The following is a 15,029-nucleotide window of genomic DNA, read 5'->3' as shown; positions in this document are numbered from 1 at the left end:
CACTTTTTGGAAATGAAACTTTCAAAACAAAGAACAAAGTGCTTGAAAAAACCTACTTTCAGAAAGGTGATTTCGACACAAACCAAATCAAAAACGGTAAAAACATACAGTTTGGAAATTTGAAGTTCTGTAGCTGGTGGAAAAGGTAGAGCAGATAAAAAATCGATTTAATGGAAAAATACTCACGGAGATTTTGCCTGAACGTGCCACGACAGCCCAGAGCGTGAACGGAAGAACATTCGTCGCAGAGGAACAAAAGAGATTCCGTTAGCGACCCGCGGACGAATAATAGCCCCAAGAGGTTTCCTTTCAACGCTGCTGGTGTCACTTACAAAAAAACAAAAACCTCTGATGTTTGTCCCGCTTCGCCCAACAGAAACGGCCATTCGTCGACGCTTGGCAACCGTCACCAAGAAGATTTGAAGATTGTGGTTTGTTGATCGGGTCGTTAATGGTAACAGGGTGGGGTATTTCAGTGGGGCAAGTAACCGGGCAAGCTTCATTTGAGGTTTCGACTCGTCAACGAAGCTTGCATAAGGTTTTTACTGGTCAAGGAAGCTTGCATAAGGTTTTTACTGGTCAACGAAGCTTGCATAACTCGAAATAATTATTATGGCAGTTTAGGTTGGTGTCACAGGTTGTGTGTACGTGTTTGTGGTTCACCCACCTAATACCCACCCACTGTTTGTTACTATATTTGATAATTACTCATAATGTGGGCAAGCTCTTAATACGTGTGATAGAACAGATAACATTTGTTGACAACCTGCGTTTTGTGTTTGAGTGCAGGAGTAATATCAACCTTTGCGTTAATTAGTTCTGGAAGCAAGAGTATTAGAAAAGTTGAATTAGGCATATTTTACTATATTAATCTGGAATCATTTTGTGAAGGTTCAAAAATATTCCTGTTTAATTCGAAAACAGTAATTATAAGTGATAATAATGAAGTTGTCGACAGTTTGTGTGATGATGGCGGTTGCCTGCTTCGTTTCTGTCAATGGTAAGTTTTAAGGTTAACAAAAGTTAAATAATGTAAATGTCTGGTTTTTTTTATAAGTATTTAATATATGATGTAAGGTGTTTTCATAATATAACACTTTTCCACGCCAAACAACGACCACAAAAATTGTTCAACACTTTACATTTAATTAATATGATATTTTCCCAACACAAAAGTATGAGTTATTAAAATTTCGTTTGTATAGCATTTCTGTGAGTTTTTTTTCGAACTTGTTTTCAGGGCAAACCAATGTCGACAGAAATTGCAGATCGTGCACCATAACCGGCTATTACGACGCAGACCAGGCTGATAACCATTGCTATGACAACGCAACAATGGAAAATACTGCGATGATATCAACTGTCACTCCATATTGCTTCACCAGGTTCACACTCCTAGACGGTGAGATGTTTCTTTTGCTGATCGAAATTACAAATTTTCTCAAAATTTTTTTTTTTTTCAGGTATCCCGACATCCGTGTTTAGAGGACCAATTGATGCTGCAGCTAATGACGAGTTTGACTTGACAATAGACACCGTCCCAGCATCGCCAAAATGCACAACAGATTTTAGCCAAGGAGTTGAACTGACAACTTGCCACCACACTTGTACAACTGACAATTGCAATACGATCACAGCAAGTAAGTTCATACCTGACAACATTATCAATAAACATCACAAAACAAATCACTTATTGTTGCAACTTACAGACAGCTTGATGTCATGCGCATCAACATGCATGAACAACGGATATTGCAATTACTTCACTGGTCAGTGCGTTTGTGTGGGAGATTGGAGTGGAACTGATTGTGGAACTGCAGGTAAATATCATCATCAGATTTGCAATCATCACAAATTTATTCAACGTTCTACACACAGTGACAGTTACCCGTCGTTCTTGTGTCCAATGCTCCCAGGAAACTGACAGCACTTGTGCCACAAAAACAGCAGGAACAGCTTGCTCTATTAATCAGCCGGCTGCTAATGTTTACTGCACAACAACTAAAACTACCCTGTATGATGCCGGTAAGATATTTTAAAAATGCACAAAAGCAAATGCTGTGACAAGCTCAGACGGAAAAAAAGTATTTTTATTCACGTCTGTTGTAGTTGGGGCCGTGGTGACAAGCCGAGTAACCCGCGGATGCACAGAAACCAACAACTTCCAAGACCAATGCGAGTTTTCCGCCCCTTCTGACACCAGATTCACCTACCACACTGAACAGACTTGCACCAGTACTTGTCAGACCGATAACTGCAACACAGGAACACGTAAGCACAAGCATTAATATGAAAAACAGCAAAGTTGACAATTGAATGTTTGCAGCTGATGGAGTTGTAGCGGCCGCAGATAGAGCTCTCTATTGCGTACAATGCACAGGAACCGGTGACACCCACTCGTGCAACAACGCAGTCCAAAGATCACTTTGCCAAGGTTCAGCGAATCAGTGCTACTCAAAAATCATCTACTACTACCAGGAAAAAGGCGATCTTCGACACCAAGGTACGTGGTTCGTGGTTGAATCAAACTTTCTTTGTGCTTTATTGTGGATTATTGTTCAGCTGATCCTGATGTTATGATTGAATCGATTGAACGCGGATGCCGTGATTCCACAACATCTGTGAACTCTTGCACTAACGCAACACTTGGAACAAGCAGCGCATTGAGAGTGACATGCGAGGAAAGCTGCACTGAAGACGGATGCAACGTAGGATTTCGTAAGTTTCACTTCCGTCCTTAAAACGTTTCCACTTCGGAAATACTAACGCGTGTTGACACCTTTTTACAGCAAACCGCAGCAAATGTGTGCAATGCAGTACTCAAAGATCCATCGCGGCAGCCACTAATAACGCTTTAACGATCAACGGACTTGTGGCTGGATACGACATTTGCCTGAACAACCCATCAATTGCAGTTGACTGCTCAAGCCCTGCTCATCGATATTGCTTCGTCAGGGAAACCGGTAAGCAAACTTGTCAGTGAAAGTTAAAAGTGACGTTTCTGACCCAAACTTTCTTGGTCTAGGTGAAGACAGAGAAGGTTTCAGCCGAGAAGTCGTCAGAGGATGCTCTTTCTTCGACCGGGGCAACAGCTGCGACGAGACTACTGTTGACGGGGTCGATTACAAAGTGTGCAACAGAACCTGCACCGGAAATGGTTGCAACCAAGGTGCGTGCTAAGTTAAAACATACCGATGTCTTAACTAGCCAGTAACAATTTATAACTCCACTGTTAAGAAATGGGGTTTGTAATAAAGTTTTAACTATTTGGGTTTTCGATCCTTACGCACAAGTATTAGCCATCAAACTCCCCCGTTTTGATTGCATCTGTATGTTACTCGTGACTACTTCTCACAAGGGACGTGTCCAACCGCCACAGTCGCACTTCACAAAAGTTTAATGCTTTAACTAAAGAACAAAACCCACTTGACCAAGTATTTCAACAAAGTTTCGTTTGCAGGCAACGGATCCGTGATGCCATTGCAGAGTTTGCTGATGATGTCTCTCCCTGCACTCATCGGATATTCCTTGCAACGATTCTTCTCGTTGTAAAACGGACAGAGAATTTGTTTGTTTGCTGGGTGACGTTTTAACTGTGTGATTTGCATGATGTAGAAATAATTATTATTTTATCCCAGCAAGGGAAATGCTTGTAGTCAATGCTTATTCGCTAATGCTTGCTTCAATTTGGTGAATATTGAGCGCACAGTTGGTCGTTCATTGCATGATTGTTAACTTTTTTCAGTTGGCAAGATAATTGAATGTTTTCTGTGTGCCGCAAAATACAAATGCTTTCTATTAATCGCAAAACCTGCTTTCCGCAATGTGACGTGCATGCAGCTTATTCACACAACGATTTATGCTTGCTTGCTTCACGCTGATTCAAAAAGCTGCTTTGTGATTTTTTTCCGCTTCAGCTTTAGTTTTCTGACCCTTGAAGATATTGCACACTGTAATTTCCCGCACCTTTGCACCCTCAATCTCAATGTATGGGGAAGTTAGAATCAACATAAAATCCACCAAAACTTACTAAATATGGGCTTAACAAAAATGGCGGGGGTTTACTTAAAACTGTCGACAACAAACCGTAAAAAACGTCATTTGTTTCAGTCTGCATCGAAACAATTAAATAGGTTGCAGTGCAAAGAAACATGTGTAGTATGCCAATGTCCGGTAAGTATGTCTAATGTGCAGGGCCCGACTCACGTTGGCATTATATTAACCACTTAAATGCCCACCACTGGAATTCCAAAGTTTGATCGGTAAGTTACGCGCCATATTATCTCGGAATTAACCGTACAACCTGCCAACTTCGCGCGTGGGTTGAAAATGTTTCAACGTATCGTTCCGCATGAAAAAACTCTCCCGACACTGCCCGTTGCCATGCCAACCGTGTCATAATCACTCATCCGTGTAACTCACGCCGGCGACTTAAACTTAGGACATTTTTCTGCTCCACTTAAATTTTAGAGAAACCAAATCAAATTAAAATCTTGCCGCACCGTAATATTTATGAAACCTGACCTAACACAAACTAACGGTCATTCCGATCGTTGAGTGGAAACAAGTTTAAAACGCTCCAAACCTCACAAAAACTTTATATGGCACCTCCAAAATTTTAGCCAAACCGATGTTTTAAACCGGGGGTGTGCGACCTTTGTCACATTGGGGTTAAATACAGTTACAGGTGATTTTACCTTTTAATTCCAGTCGCATATTGTCAGGTCGCAGAAAAATAGCACCGGACACATTAATCTGCTCAAAAATTTATAATAATTGGACTCGTTTGCAGTGCATTTGAAATCCAAGCGTCACTGCGGGCCGTATAACCTTTAATCAATGGGCCGCATTTGGCCCGCGGGCCGCAGGTTGCACACCCCTGTTTTAAACCAACCCGTATTAAGCAACACAAAATAATATGGTATTGACATGACGCTGCTAAGGATGCTCTGTTTCCCGGCAACGTTTTCAAATTCACATAAAACCCGAATATTTAAAAGCGGAACGTCGCTGGAATATGGGCAGACCCTGTTACAAAATATCCACACCAGTAATGTTAAAAAGTTACCGTTTAAACAAAAGTGCCCAAGTGAATTATTGTTCAGTAAGTGGTCTTAATTGACCACAAAAACAATTAAACCAAAATCGAATTTACACATAAAACCGGACAATTTCTCGCAACGAAAACTTGAACCAAAAACTTTTCTGTTTGGAAAACCTTTAAGAGTAGCTTTAAATTCGTCACCAAATATCCTCAAACTAAACGTTGAAGCAGCAAATTCGGCGAATAAACTTCACCTAACACGCCATTTAACTGATGGCAATTGTAAAAGCATTTCAATTTGTCCATGTACAGCGGCACCAATCAAAACCAGAGTTTATTAAAACTTTTTAACTTCTGCAATGCTTTGTCATAGCAAAAAAACAGAAACTTAAAACGACATTAATTATCCATCCAATCAAGGTAACATATTTTACTCAACGTTTGTTTAATATGAAAAGTAATAAAAACAAAAACCTTTACCCTAAAAATTTGCAGCCGCTTGCAAACACCAAGTACCATAAAAATAAATGGTTTGCAAAAGCAAAATATACAATAAAAATAAATACCCAAATAAATTTGTAGACAGATTTGCAACAGCAAATATCAAATTAAATAAATATTGTTGAACAACACGGCGGGAACTTCTTTCAAATCACATTAACCCTGTAACTTTATATGTTTAATTACGTTTATTGGGGGGCATCTTCACTCGAAAACCGAAAGGTTAATCGATGCCTCCTTACCATCACTTTACTGTTCAACTTAATATTTGCGTTCGCGGGTAAAAAAAATAAACGATTAACAATTGATAAACATCTTTGTGACAGAAAAATTAGATTGTTTTGGGCGTTTTGGGAGGAGAAAAGATGAAGTATTACAATTTTAATTTTGTCAAAGATAATAGCTCACTTGTTTGTCTAATACTGATATTTTTACTTTCAGGTTCGACGGAACGCGATCAAAACTTGTCAATGTTACATTTGTTTTGCAGCTTTAGATTTATAACTAAAAAAGCTAAGATATAGTTTAGTTTATCAGAATCCGATCTTTTCACCACAAATTATTGTTGTTCTGTTTTTCAGGTTGTAGGAAACTTTTTGTTTAATTTAAAAACGTTGAATAAGTGACAAGAATGAAGTTGTCGATAGTTTGTGTGATGTTGACGGTTGCCTGCTTCGTTTCGGTCGATGGTAAGTTGCTATTTGTAAAAAAATGTGAATGTCTAGAATTCTTAAGAAATATTAAAACACGACGCAAGGTCGTCTAACAATACGAAATTTTTTCAGGCCAAACAAACAGGTCATGCATAGTGTGCGCGACAACGGGTTTATACGACGAAGACCAGACCGACAACCATTGCTACGACAACGCCACTGATTTAACCCCACCACCTGCTACTTCATCTATGACTCCATATTGCCTAACCACAAGCGTTTTCCGCGACGGTGAGATTAAGTGAACTGAGTTAGTGAACTTGAAGTTGCATGTCTTGATAAATGTGTTTAGGTGTTCTGAGCATGATGACGAGAACCAGAGAAGATGCTGCAAGTGACTTTGACCCAACAATAGACACTGTCCCAGCATCGCCAAAATGCGAAGTAGCATTCGGCAACGGAGTTGAAATAACAACCTGCCGCCACACTTGTACAACTAATAATTGCAACACTCTCGCGGCAAGTAAGTTGATACCTGACAACATTCATCACTAAACATTAAAAGATAAATCACTTATTGCTGCAACTTACAGACAGCTTGATGTCATGCGCATCAACATGCATGAACGGAGGTTATTGCAATTACTTCACTGGTTTGTGTGATTGTGTGGGAAATTTCATGGGAATTAATTGTACAACTGAAGGTAAATATCATCATAAGATTTGCGATCATCACAAGTTTATCAAACTTTCCACACACAGTGACAGTTACCCGTCGTTCTTGCGTCCAATGTTCCCAGGAAACTGACAGCACTTGTGCCACAAAAACAGCAGGAACAGCTTGCTCTATTGACTCGCCGGCTGCAGATGTTTACTGCACAACAACTAGAACTACCCTGTACGATGCCGGTAAGTTATTTCAAAACTGAGAGTGAAGAAGAAATTAAATAATGTTCTGTTCCCGGTAAACACGATTTCAAACTAGTTCTTTCGATTTCTTGTAGTTGGGGCCGTGGTGACGAGCCGAATAACCCGCGGATGCACAACAACCAACAACTTCCAAGACCGATGCGAGTTTTCCAACCCTTCTGACACCAGATTCACCGACCACACTGAACAGACTTGCACCAGCACTTGTCAGACCGATAACTGCAACACAGGAACACGTAAGCACAAGCAATAATATGGAAAACAGCGAGGTTGACAAGTGAATGTTTGCAGCTGATGGAGTTGTAGCGGCCGCAGATAGAGCTCTCCAGTGCGTACAATGCACAGGAACCGGAAATGGTCACTCGTGCAACACCATAACCGGAAGAACACTTTGCCAAGGTGCCGCGAATCAGTGCTACTCAAAAATTATCTACTACTATCAGGAAAAGGGCGATCTTCGCCACCAAGGTACGTGGTTCGTGGTTGAATCAAACTTTCTCTGTGCTTTATTGTGGATTGTTGTTCAGCTAATCCCGATGTTTGGATTATATCAACTGAACGCGGATGCCGTGATTCCACAACATCTGTGAACTCTTGCACTAACGCAACACTTGGAACAAGCAGCGCATTGAGAGTGACATGCGAGGAAAGCTGCACTGAAGACGGATGCAACGTCGGATTTCGTAAGTTTCAATTTGGTCGTTAAAACTGTCTAGTTTGGAAATATTTCTCTGTACGTCAGACCGATTGAATTAAGGCTCGACACTGAGCCTGTGTAGAACAGTTGATAGAGCGCAGGACGTGAAAATGGCCCCTGAAATTGCTTCGAATCCCACTGCATGCTAGATTTCTCTAGCCTATGTCTTTTCATATATGGGAATGCTTGGTGACCGGCTGATTAGATAAGTCTCCTTAAATGGGGCTGGCGTATTATGGTTTATAAGTATTCCGTGATCGCTGTTCTGCATAAACACTTCAGGGCTGTTTCCAGTTTGGAAATTATAAAGTTCGTTGACAATCTTTTTACAGCAACCCGAAGCAGATGTGTGGACTGCAGTACTCAAAGGTCTTCATCCAGCTTTGACGGACTTGTGGCTGGATACGACATTTGCCTAAATAACCCACCAGTGGCAACTGTCTGCACAAGCCCTGCTCATCGATATTGCTTTGTCAGGGAAATCGGTAAGCAAACTTGTCAATGAAAGTGGAAAATGACATTTCTGACCCAAACTTTCGCGGTTCAGGTGAAGACAGAGAAGGTTTCAGCCGAGACGTCACCAGAGGATGCGCTTTCTTCGACCAAGGAAACAGCTGCAACGAGACTACTGTTGACGGGGTCGATTACCGAGTGTGCAACAGAACCTGCACAGGGAATGGTTGCAACCAAGGTGCGTGTTACCATAAAACATACCGGTGTAACCCAGTTACTTTTTCTGTGACTTTTTGCACCAAAGTCGATTTGTGAAAAGTTTAATAAACTTTAAGAATTCACTTTGAATAAGAACTGGACAAAAAAGTGTCCTGATATAAAATGCAATAAACAACTGCCTCAGAATATAAATACCCAGAATTCTACGTTCAAAAGCGTTTTTGACAAATGAAGTCGCACTTAATGTGATTTGCGGCTTTAACTACGAAACGAAACACACTTGGTCGAGTATTTAAACAAAGTTTTGTTGGCAGGCAACGGGTCTGTGATGCCATTGCAGAGTTTGCTGATGATGTCTCTCCCTGCACTCATCGGATATTCCTTGCAACGATTCTTCTCGTTGTAAAATGGACAGAGAATTTGTTTGTTTGCTAGGTGACGTTTTAACTGTGTGATTTACATGATGTAAATTATACTATGTAGTGTTAAACTCCGGTTATAAACCTTTACTGTAAATTTATCGAAGCAGTTTCTATTCTTTGCATGATTGCTGACTTTTACAGTTGGCTCGATTCTGAATATCATCTGCATGTCATCAAATACAAATTTTCCATATTTATTGCACAAGCGTACAATGTTGTACATTTCGCATGTTGTAGCGTTAACTGCACGCATTTAATTATTATTGACCAAACCAGTGTTTTTAAACAGTTTTCCTTATCACTCCCCTAAACTGCTTGCCATTTGCAAAACAGTTTCTTTAAAAAAACTTAACCACGGTTTATACACTGACACCGATTGACCAAGTTCGCATTTTAGTTGGAATCGATTTTACAAAAACATGTAACCAAATTGCTCATGTTGGAAGTTTAAATGAATATGTGAACGAATTTCATTTGTCCCTGCTTGGGGTTCCAACTGCCCAGATTTATTCCAGCGCCCGACCATTATTGCAAACAGCCCCATGAATGCGTTGGAGCTGATTTTGAGAAACACTGGACAAACAATTTTGCGGTTTAAACCCTGAATCACATCTTGCATGAAAACTTCCTGCTTGTTTCCACGAAAACGAGAAAAGCATGTGTCGCCCTTTAGGCATGAGTTAATTGGGTTAAATTATCACAGAATGTAGCGAAAAAATGCAAATTTGTTTAATAAAGTAAAAAAAATGTTGCCATGCTTTGTAAAACAACCATGTTCCTTGATAACCACAAAACTGAAACACGAAATACCTTGTTGTTTAGTCCAGTAACTTTTCGGCAAATTAACTTTGTATTCTAATGTTAATGAAATAATCCAGAAAACTAATTTGTAACCAGAATTACATATAGTTTACACATTACATATAGCAGAATTACATAATGTCATTTATAACCTGATTTTTTGTTACAACTTTCAAACCGGTTGGGTTCGTATTGACAGCATTTTCAGATAAAGCTCCGTGAAGACGCGCTTTGTGTCGTCAACTATTTGGTCATTTTACCATAATTTTTATGTTTTCATACTTTAATTTACGACGTACCTTCAAACCTGATGTAACAAGTTTCACACCGTTTTCTAACGACAACATTTTTTACGCATCTATACCTTTTCAATATATTTCGCAGATAAATTTCCTAGAGTTGCGAAATGCGTCAAATTAAATCGTATGAGAGTTTTCATTATTGGCAACTTTGATTGTCTATTGTTTCAGTTACAAACTGCATATCAAGGCTCGGCAAGTTTTTAAAAGCTGTTTGACAACTTACGTGTCATTTCAAATCAAAAACATGGCTTCGTGTGCCAACATTTATAAGAGTAATATTGGTTGACTAAAAATTGTTTAAGCGTATTAATCACATGCAATAGCATTATAATACGGGGAAAATAGCATTCGCCGGGCAAACATATTGACTTAATATCCTGTTGCTAAATAAATTTCCAAAAAAAACTTATTGCAGCAAAAACTTCCGTATAACCTGCAAAATGTTTTGACGTTCCGCATGACAAAACCCTAATGCTATGGGCAGTTTCCATGCCAACCCTGACATAATCACTCATCCATGTAACTTACACCGGCGGCGACCTCACATCTTTTTTTACTCTGCTTAAATTTTGGCGTAACCAAATCAAAATTAAAATCTTGCCGTACTGTGATATATTTATTAAACCCGACCTTACACAAACTAATGGTCATTCCGATCACAGGGTAGGAACAAGTTCAAAAAGCTCTAAGCTTCCTAAAATTCCTTGTTTCACCTGCTAGGGTAGCTGTAGTGATATTTAAAACCAATCCGTATTAAGCAACACAACATAGTTTAGTCTGGACATGACGCTGCTAAGTATGCTCTGATTCCCGAAAACGTTTTCAAATACGCACAAAACCCGTATATTTAAAACGAATCGCTCGAATAGGATATCCACAGCAATGATATTAACAATTAACCTTTCAAGTGAAAGTGCCCAAACAAATTTTTGCTTCAGAGAGTTTGAGTATAAAACCAAAACATTACTCGTGAAGAAAACACGCAGAAAAAAACTTTCATGTTTTGAAAACCATTAGGCGTGGGGGCTTTCATTTGGTCACCAAACATCCAAAGACTTGCCGTTAAAGCTGCAAATCTGGCGAGAAATCTTAACTTAAAACGCCTTTAACTGACAGCAACAGTAAACGTTTACCAATTTGTCCATACACAGCGGCAGCATTCAAACCTCACAATATTGGTGCTAGAAACCTGAAGGATTCAAGCAACCGCATTTAAACGCATCTGTTCAAAACATGTGCTCGTTTTTACTCAGCGTTCATACAAACTAAAAATTTGTAAAAACAAAATTTGCGGCTGCTTGCAATCAACCAATTACGCAATCTGTTTAAATCCAATCAGTTTTGGTGGGAGCAGATATTACAAAAGAAGTCATAAAAAAACAAATAATGTCCACACCAATTTTAACAACACAAGTTATCGAATAAAATAAATATGTTGTTAAGCAACATAAGGAAATTTTTTTTGTAACAGGGAAAATTAGACGACCCTTGGACGTTCAGGGAAATAACATTTATTACCAGCATGAAACAAAAATCTTGCAATAAAAGTCAGTAAAAAACAATTTTTATTCCTAATTCTGCCAGAGTGAAAAAAATATTTTTTACTGACACTGATATTTTTACTTTCAGGTTCGACGGAAAAACGGTCAAAACTTGTCTGATTTAGTTTTGTTTGAAAGAATCCACCTTCCACCACAAACTATCGTTGTTGTTCTGTTTTTCAGGTTCTAGAAAACTTTTTGTTTAATTAAAAAACATTAAATAAGTGAAAATAATGAAGTTGTCGATAGTGTGTGTGATGTTGGCGGTTGCCTGCTTCGTTTCTGTCAATGGTAAGTTTTAAGTTTAATAAAAGTTAAATAATGTAAATGTCCGAGTTTTCTGAGAAATGTTAAACACGACGCAAGGTCGTCTAACAATACGAAATTTTTTCAGGCCAAACAGACAGATCATGCATAGAGTGCGCGACAACGGGTTTTTACGACGAAGACCAGACCGACAACCATTGCTACGACAACGCAACTAACTTAACCCCACCACCTGCTACTTCATCTATGACTCCATATTGCTTAACCACGAGCATTTTCCGCGACGGTGAGAATAAAGGAATTGAGTTAGTGAACTTGAAGTTTCATGTTTTGATAAATCTGTTTAGGTGTTTTGAGCATGATGACGAGAACCAGAGAAGATGCTGCAAGTGACTTTGACACGACAATAACCACCGTCCCAGCATCCCCGAAATGCGAAGTAGTATTCGGCAACGGAGTTGAAGTAACTACCTGCCGCCACACTTGTACAACTAACAACTGCAACACTCTCGCAGCAAGTAAGTTGACACCTGACAACATTATCACTAAACATCACAAGATAATTCACTTGTTGCAACTTGCAGACAGCTTGTTGTCATGCGCATCAACATGCATGAACGGAGGTTATTGCAATTACTTCACTGGTCAGTGCGTTTGTGTGGGAAATTTCATGGGAACTAATTGCACTGAAGGTAAATATCAACAGCATATTTGCAATCATCACAAATTTATCCAACTTTCTACACACAGTGACAGTTACCCGTCGTTCTTGCGTCCAATGCTCCCAGGAAACTGATAGCACTTGTCCCACAAAAACAACAGGAACAGCTTGCTCTATTAACTCGCCGGCTGCAAATGTTTACTGCACAACAACTAGAACTACCCTGTACGATGCCGGTAAGGCAATATTAAAAGCAAAAGTTGAGACAAGCTCAGACAAAAAAACTTTATTACTTTTATTCCCGTATGTTGTAGCTGGGGCCGTGGTAACGAGCCGAATAACCCGCGGATGCACAACAACCAACAACTTCCAAGACAGATGCGAGTTTTCCGCCCCTTCTGACACCAGATTCGCCGACCACACTGAACAGACTTGCACCAGCACGTGTCAGACCGACGGCTGCAACATAGGAACACGTAAGCACAAGCAATAATATGGAAAACAGCGAGGTTGACAAGTGAATGTTTGCAGCTGATGGAGTTGTAGCGGCCGCAGATAAAGCTCTCCAGTGCGTACAATGTACAGGAACAGGCAATGGCCACACATGCATTGATGCAACCGCGAGAAAACTTTGCCGCGAATCAGCGAATCAGTGCTACACAAAAACTATCTACTACTACCAGGAAAAAAGCGATCTTCGCCACCAAGGTACGTGGTTCGTGGTTGAATCAAACTTTCTCTGTGCTTTATTGTGGATTGTTGGTCAGCTAATCCCGATGTTTGGATTATATCAATTGAACGCGGATGCCGTGATTCCACAACATCTGTGAACTCTTGCACTAACGTAACACTTGGAACAAGCAGCGCATTGAGAGTGACATGCGAGGAAAGCTGCACTGATGACGGATGCAACGTCGGATTTCGTAAGTTGCACTTTCGTCGTCAAAACGTTTCCAGTTCGAAAAATATTTAATTGTACGTCCAGACCTTGTATTTAGGCTCGCCACTGAGCCTTGATCGAGCGCAAGATGCGAACATGGGTTCAAATCCCACCGCATGCCAGATTTTTCTAGCCTACGCCTAGCCATATGACGGAATGCTGAGTGTTTGGTTCAATAGGCCTGGCGACTGGCGTGTGATTTATAAGTGTGCCGTGATTGCTGGTCTGCAACGACGCTTTAAAACTGATACCAGTTTAGATCTTATGTTTATCTTAACTTTTTCCAGCCAACCGTAGCAGATGTGTGCGATGCAGTACTCAAAGAGAATTAACCAACTACCACGGACTTGTGGCTGGATACGACGTTTGCCTCAACAACCCAACAGTGGCAGCACGCTGCGATAGCCCTGCTGAACAATATTGCTTCGTCAGAGAAACCGGTAAGCAAGCTTGTCAGTGAAAGTTGAAAATGGCTGTTCTAAACACCAACTTTCTCGGTTCAGGTGAGGACAGAGAAGGTTTCACTCGAGAAGTCACCAGAGGCTGCGCTTACTTCGATCAGGGCAACGGCTGCAATGAGACAACTGTTGACGGGGTCGATTACAAAATGTGCAACAGAACTTGCACCGGAAATGGTTGCAACCAAGGTACGTGTTAAAATAAAACATACAAGTGTAAACCAGTCACAGTTCCTGCGCCTTTTGCACCAGAATTGTATCGTGAAAAGTTTAATAAAGTTTAAAATTCCACTATCAATAAGAACTAGACAAAAAAGCGTCCTGATATAAAATGCAAGAAACAACTGCCTCAGAAAATAAATACCAAGAATTTTACGCTTTCAAGCGTTTTCGACAAATTAAGTCGCACTTAACTTGACTTGCGGCTTCAACTAAAAAGCGAAACCCGAGTATTTAAACAAAGTTTTGTTTGCAGGCAACGGGTCTGCGATGCCATTGCAGAGTTTGCTGATGATGTCTCTCCCTGCACTCATCGGATATTCCTTGCAACGATTCTTCTCGTTGTAAAATGGACAGAGAATTTGTTTGTTTGCTGGGTGACGTTTTAACTGTGTGATTTGCATGATGTAGATTATATTTTGTAGTGTTAAACTCCGGTTATAAACCTTCACTGTAAATTTATCGAAGCAGTTTCTATTCTTTGCATGATTGCTGACTTTTACAGTTGGCTCAATTCTGAATGTGACCTGCATGTCATCAAATACAAATTTTCCATATTTATTGCACAAGCGTACAATGTTGTACATTTTGCATGTTGTAGCGTTAACTGCACGCATTTAATTATTATTGACCAAACCAGTGTTTTTAAACAGTTTTCCTTATCACTACCCTAAACTGCTTGCCATTTGCAAAACAGTTTCTTTAAAAAAACTTAACCACGGTTTATACACTGACACCGGTTGACCAAGATCGAATTTCCGTAGGAATCGATTTTACAAATACATTTACCCAAGTTGCTCATGTTGGATGTTTAAATGGATATGTGAACGAATTTCATTTGTCCCTGCTTAGGGTTCCAACTGCCCAGATTTATTCCAGCGCCCGACCATTATTGCGAACAGCCCCATGAATGCGTTTGCG

At 40.0% G+C, this 15,029-nt stretch overlaps 3 protein-coding genes across 3 annotated transcripts; all 3 read left to right on the top strand.

Moving 5' to 3' along the window:
* The first annotated feature begins 448 nt into the window (after nt 1–448).
* Nucleotides 449–3,844, top strand: LOC145205038 (uncharacterized). Its single transcript, XM_080077673.1, has 11 exons — nt 449–1,000; nt 1,241–1,402; nt 1,464–1,640; nt 1,710–1,820; nt 1,879–2,025; nt 2,110–2,271; nt 2,327–2,503; nt 2,563–2,718; nt 2,790–2,963; nt 3,026–3,169; nt 3,461–3,844. The coding sequence occupies exons 1-11, from the start codon at nt 943–945 to the stop codon at nt 3,550–3,552; spliced, it is 1,560 nt and encodes a 519-aa protein (XP_079933799.1). The 5' UTR covers nt 449–942; the 3' UTR covers nt 3,553–3,844.
* A 2,332-nt stretch (nt 3,845–6,176) lies between these two features.
* On the top strand, nt 6,177–9,627 carry LOC145205638 (uncharacterized). The gene is made up of 11 exons (XM_080078369.1): nt 6,177–6,234; nt 6,331–6,489; nt 6,551–6,721; nt 6,792–6,902; nt 6,961–7,107; nt 7,203–7,364; nt 7,420–7,596; nt 7,656–7,811; nt 8,158–8,310; nt 8,373–8,516; nt 8,812–9,627. The coding sequence occupies exons 1-11, from the start codon at nt 6,177–6,179 to the stop codon at nt 8,901–8,903; spliced, it is 1,530 nt and encodes a 509-aa protein (XP_079934495.1). The 3' UTR covers nt 8,904–9,627.
* Nucleotides 9,628–11,796: 2,169 nt separating this feature from the next.
* Nucleotides 11,797–14,795, top strand: LOC145205637 (uncharacterized). The gene is made up of 11 exons (XM_080078367.1): nt 11,797–11,854; nt 11,958–12,116; nt 12,178–12,348; nt 12,415–12,522; nt 12,581–12,727; nt 12,806–12,967; nt 13,014–13,199; nt 13,259–13,414; nt 13,719–13,871; nt 13,935–14,078; nt 14,365–14,795. The coding sequence occupies exons 1-11, from the start codon at nt 11,797–11,799 to the stop codon at nt 14,454–14,456; spliced, it is 1,536 nt and encodes a 511-aa protein (XP_079934493.1). The 3' UTR covers nt 14,457–14,795.
* The last annotated feature ends 234 nt before the right edge of the window (nt 14,796–15,029 follow it).

This window comes from Phallusia mammillata, chromosome 8, assembly GCF_965637545.1.
Source record: "Phallusia mammillata chromosome 8, kaPhaMamm4.hap1.1, whole genome shotgun sequence".
Lineage (NCBI taxonomy): Eukaryota > Metazoa > Chordata > Ascidiacea > Phlebobranchia > Ascidiidae > Phallusia > Phallusia mammillata.
Note: the sequence above shows the minus strand (reverse complement) of the source record. Positions and strands in the feature narration are given on the sequence as shown.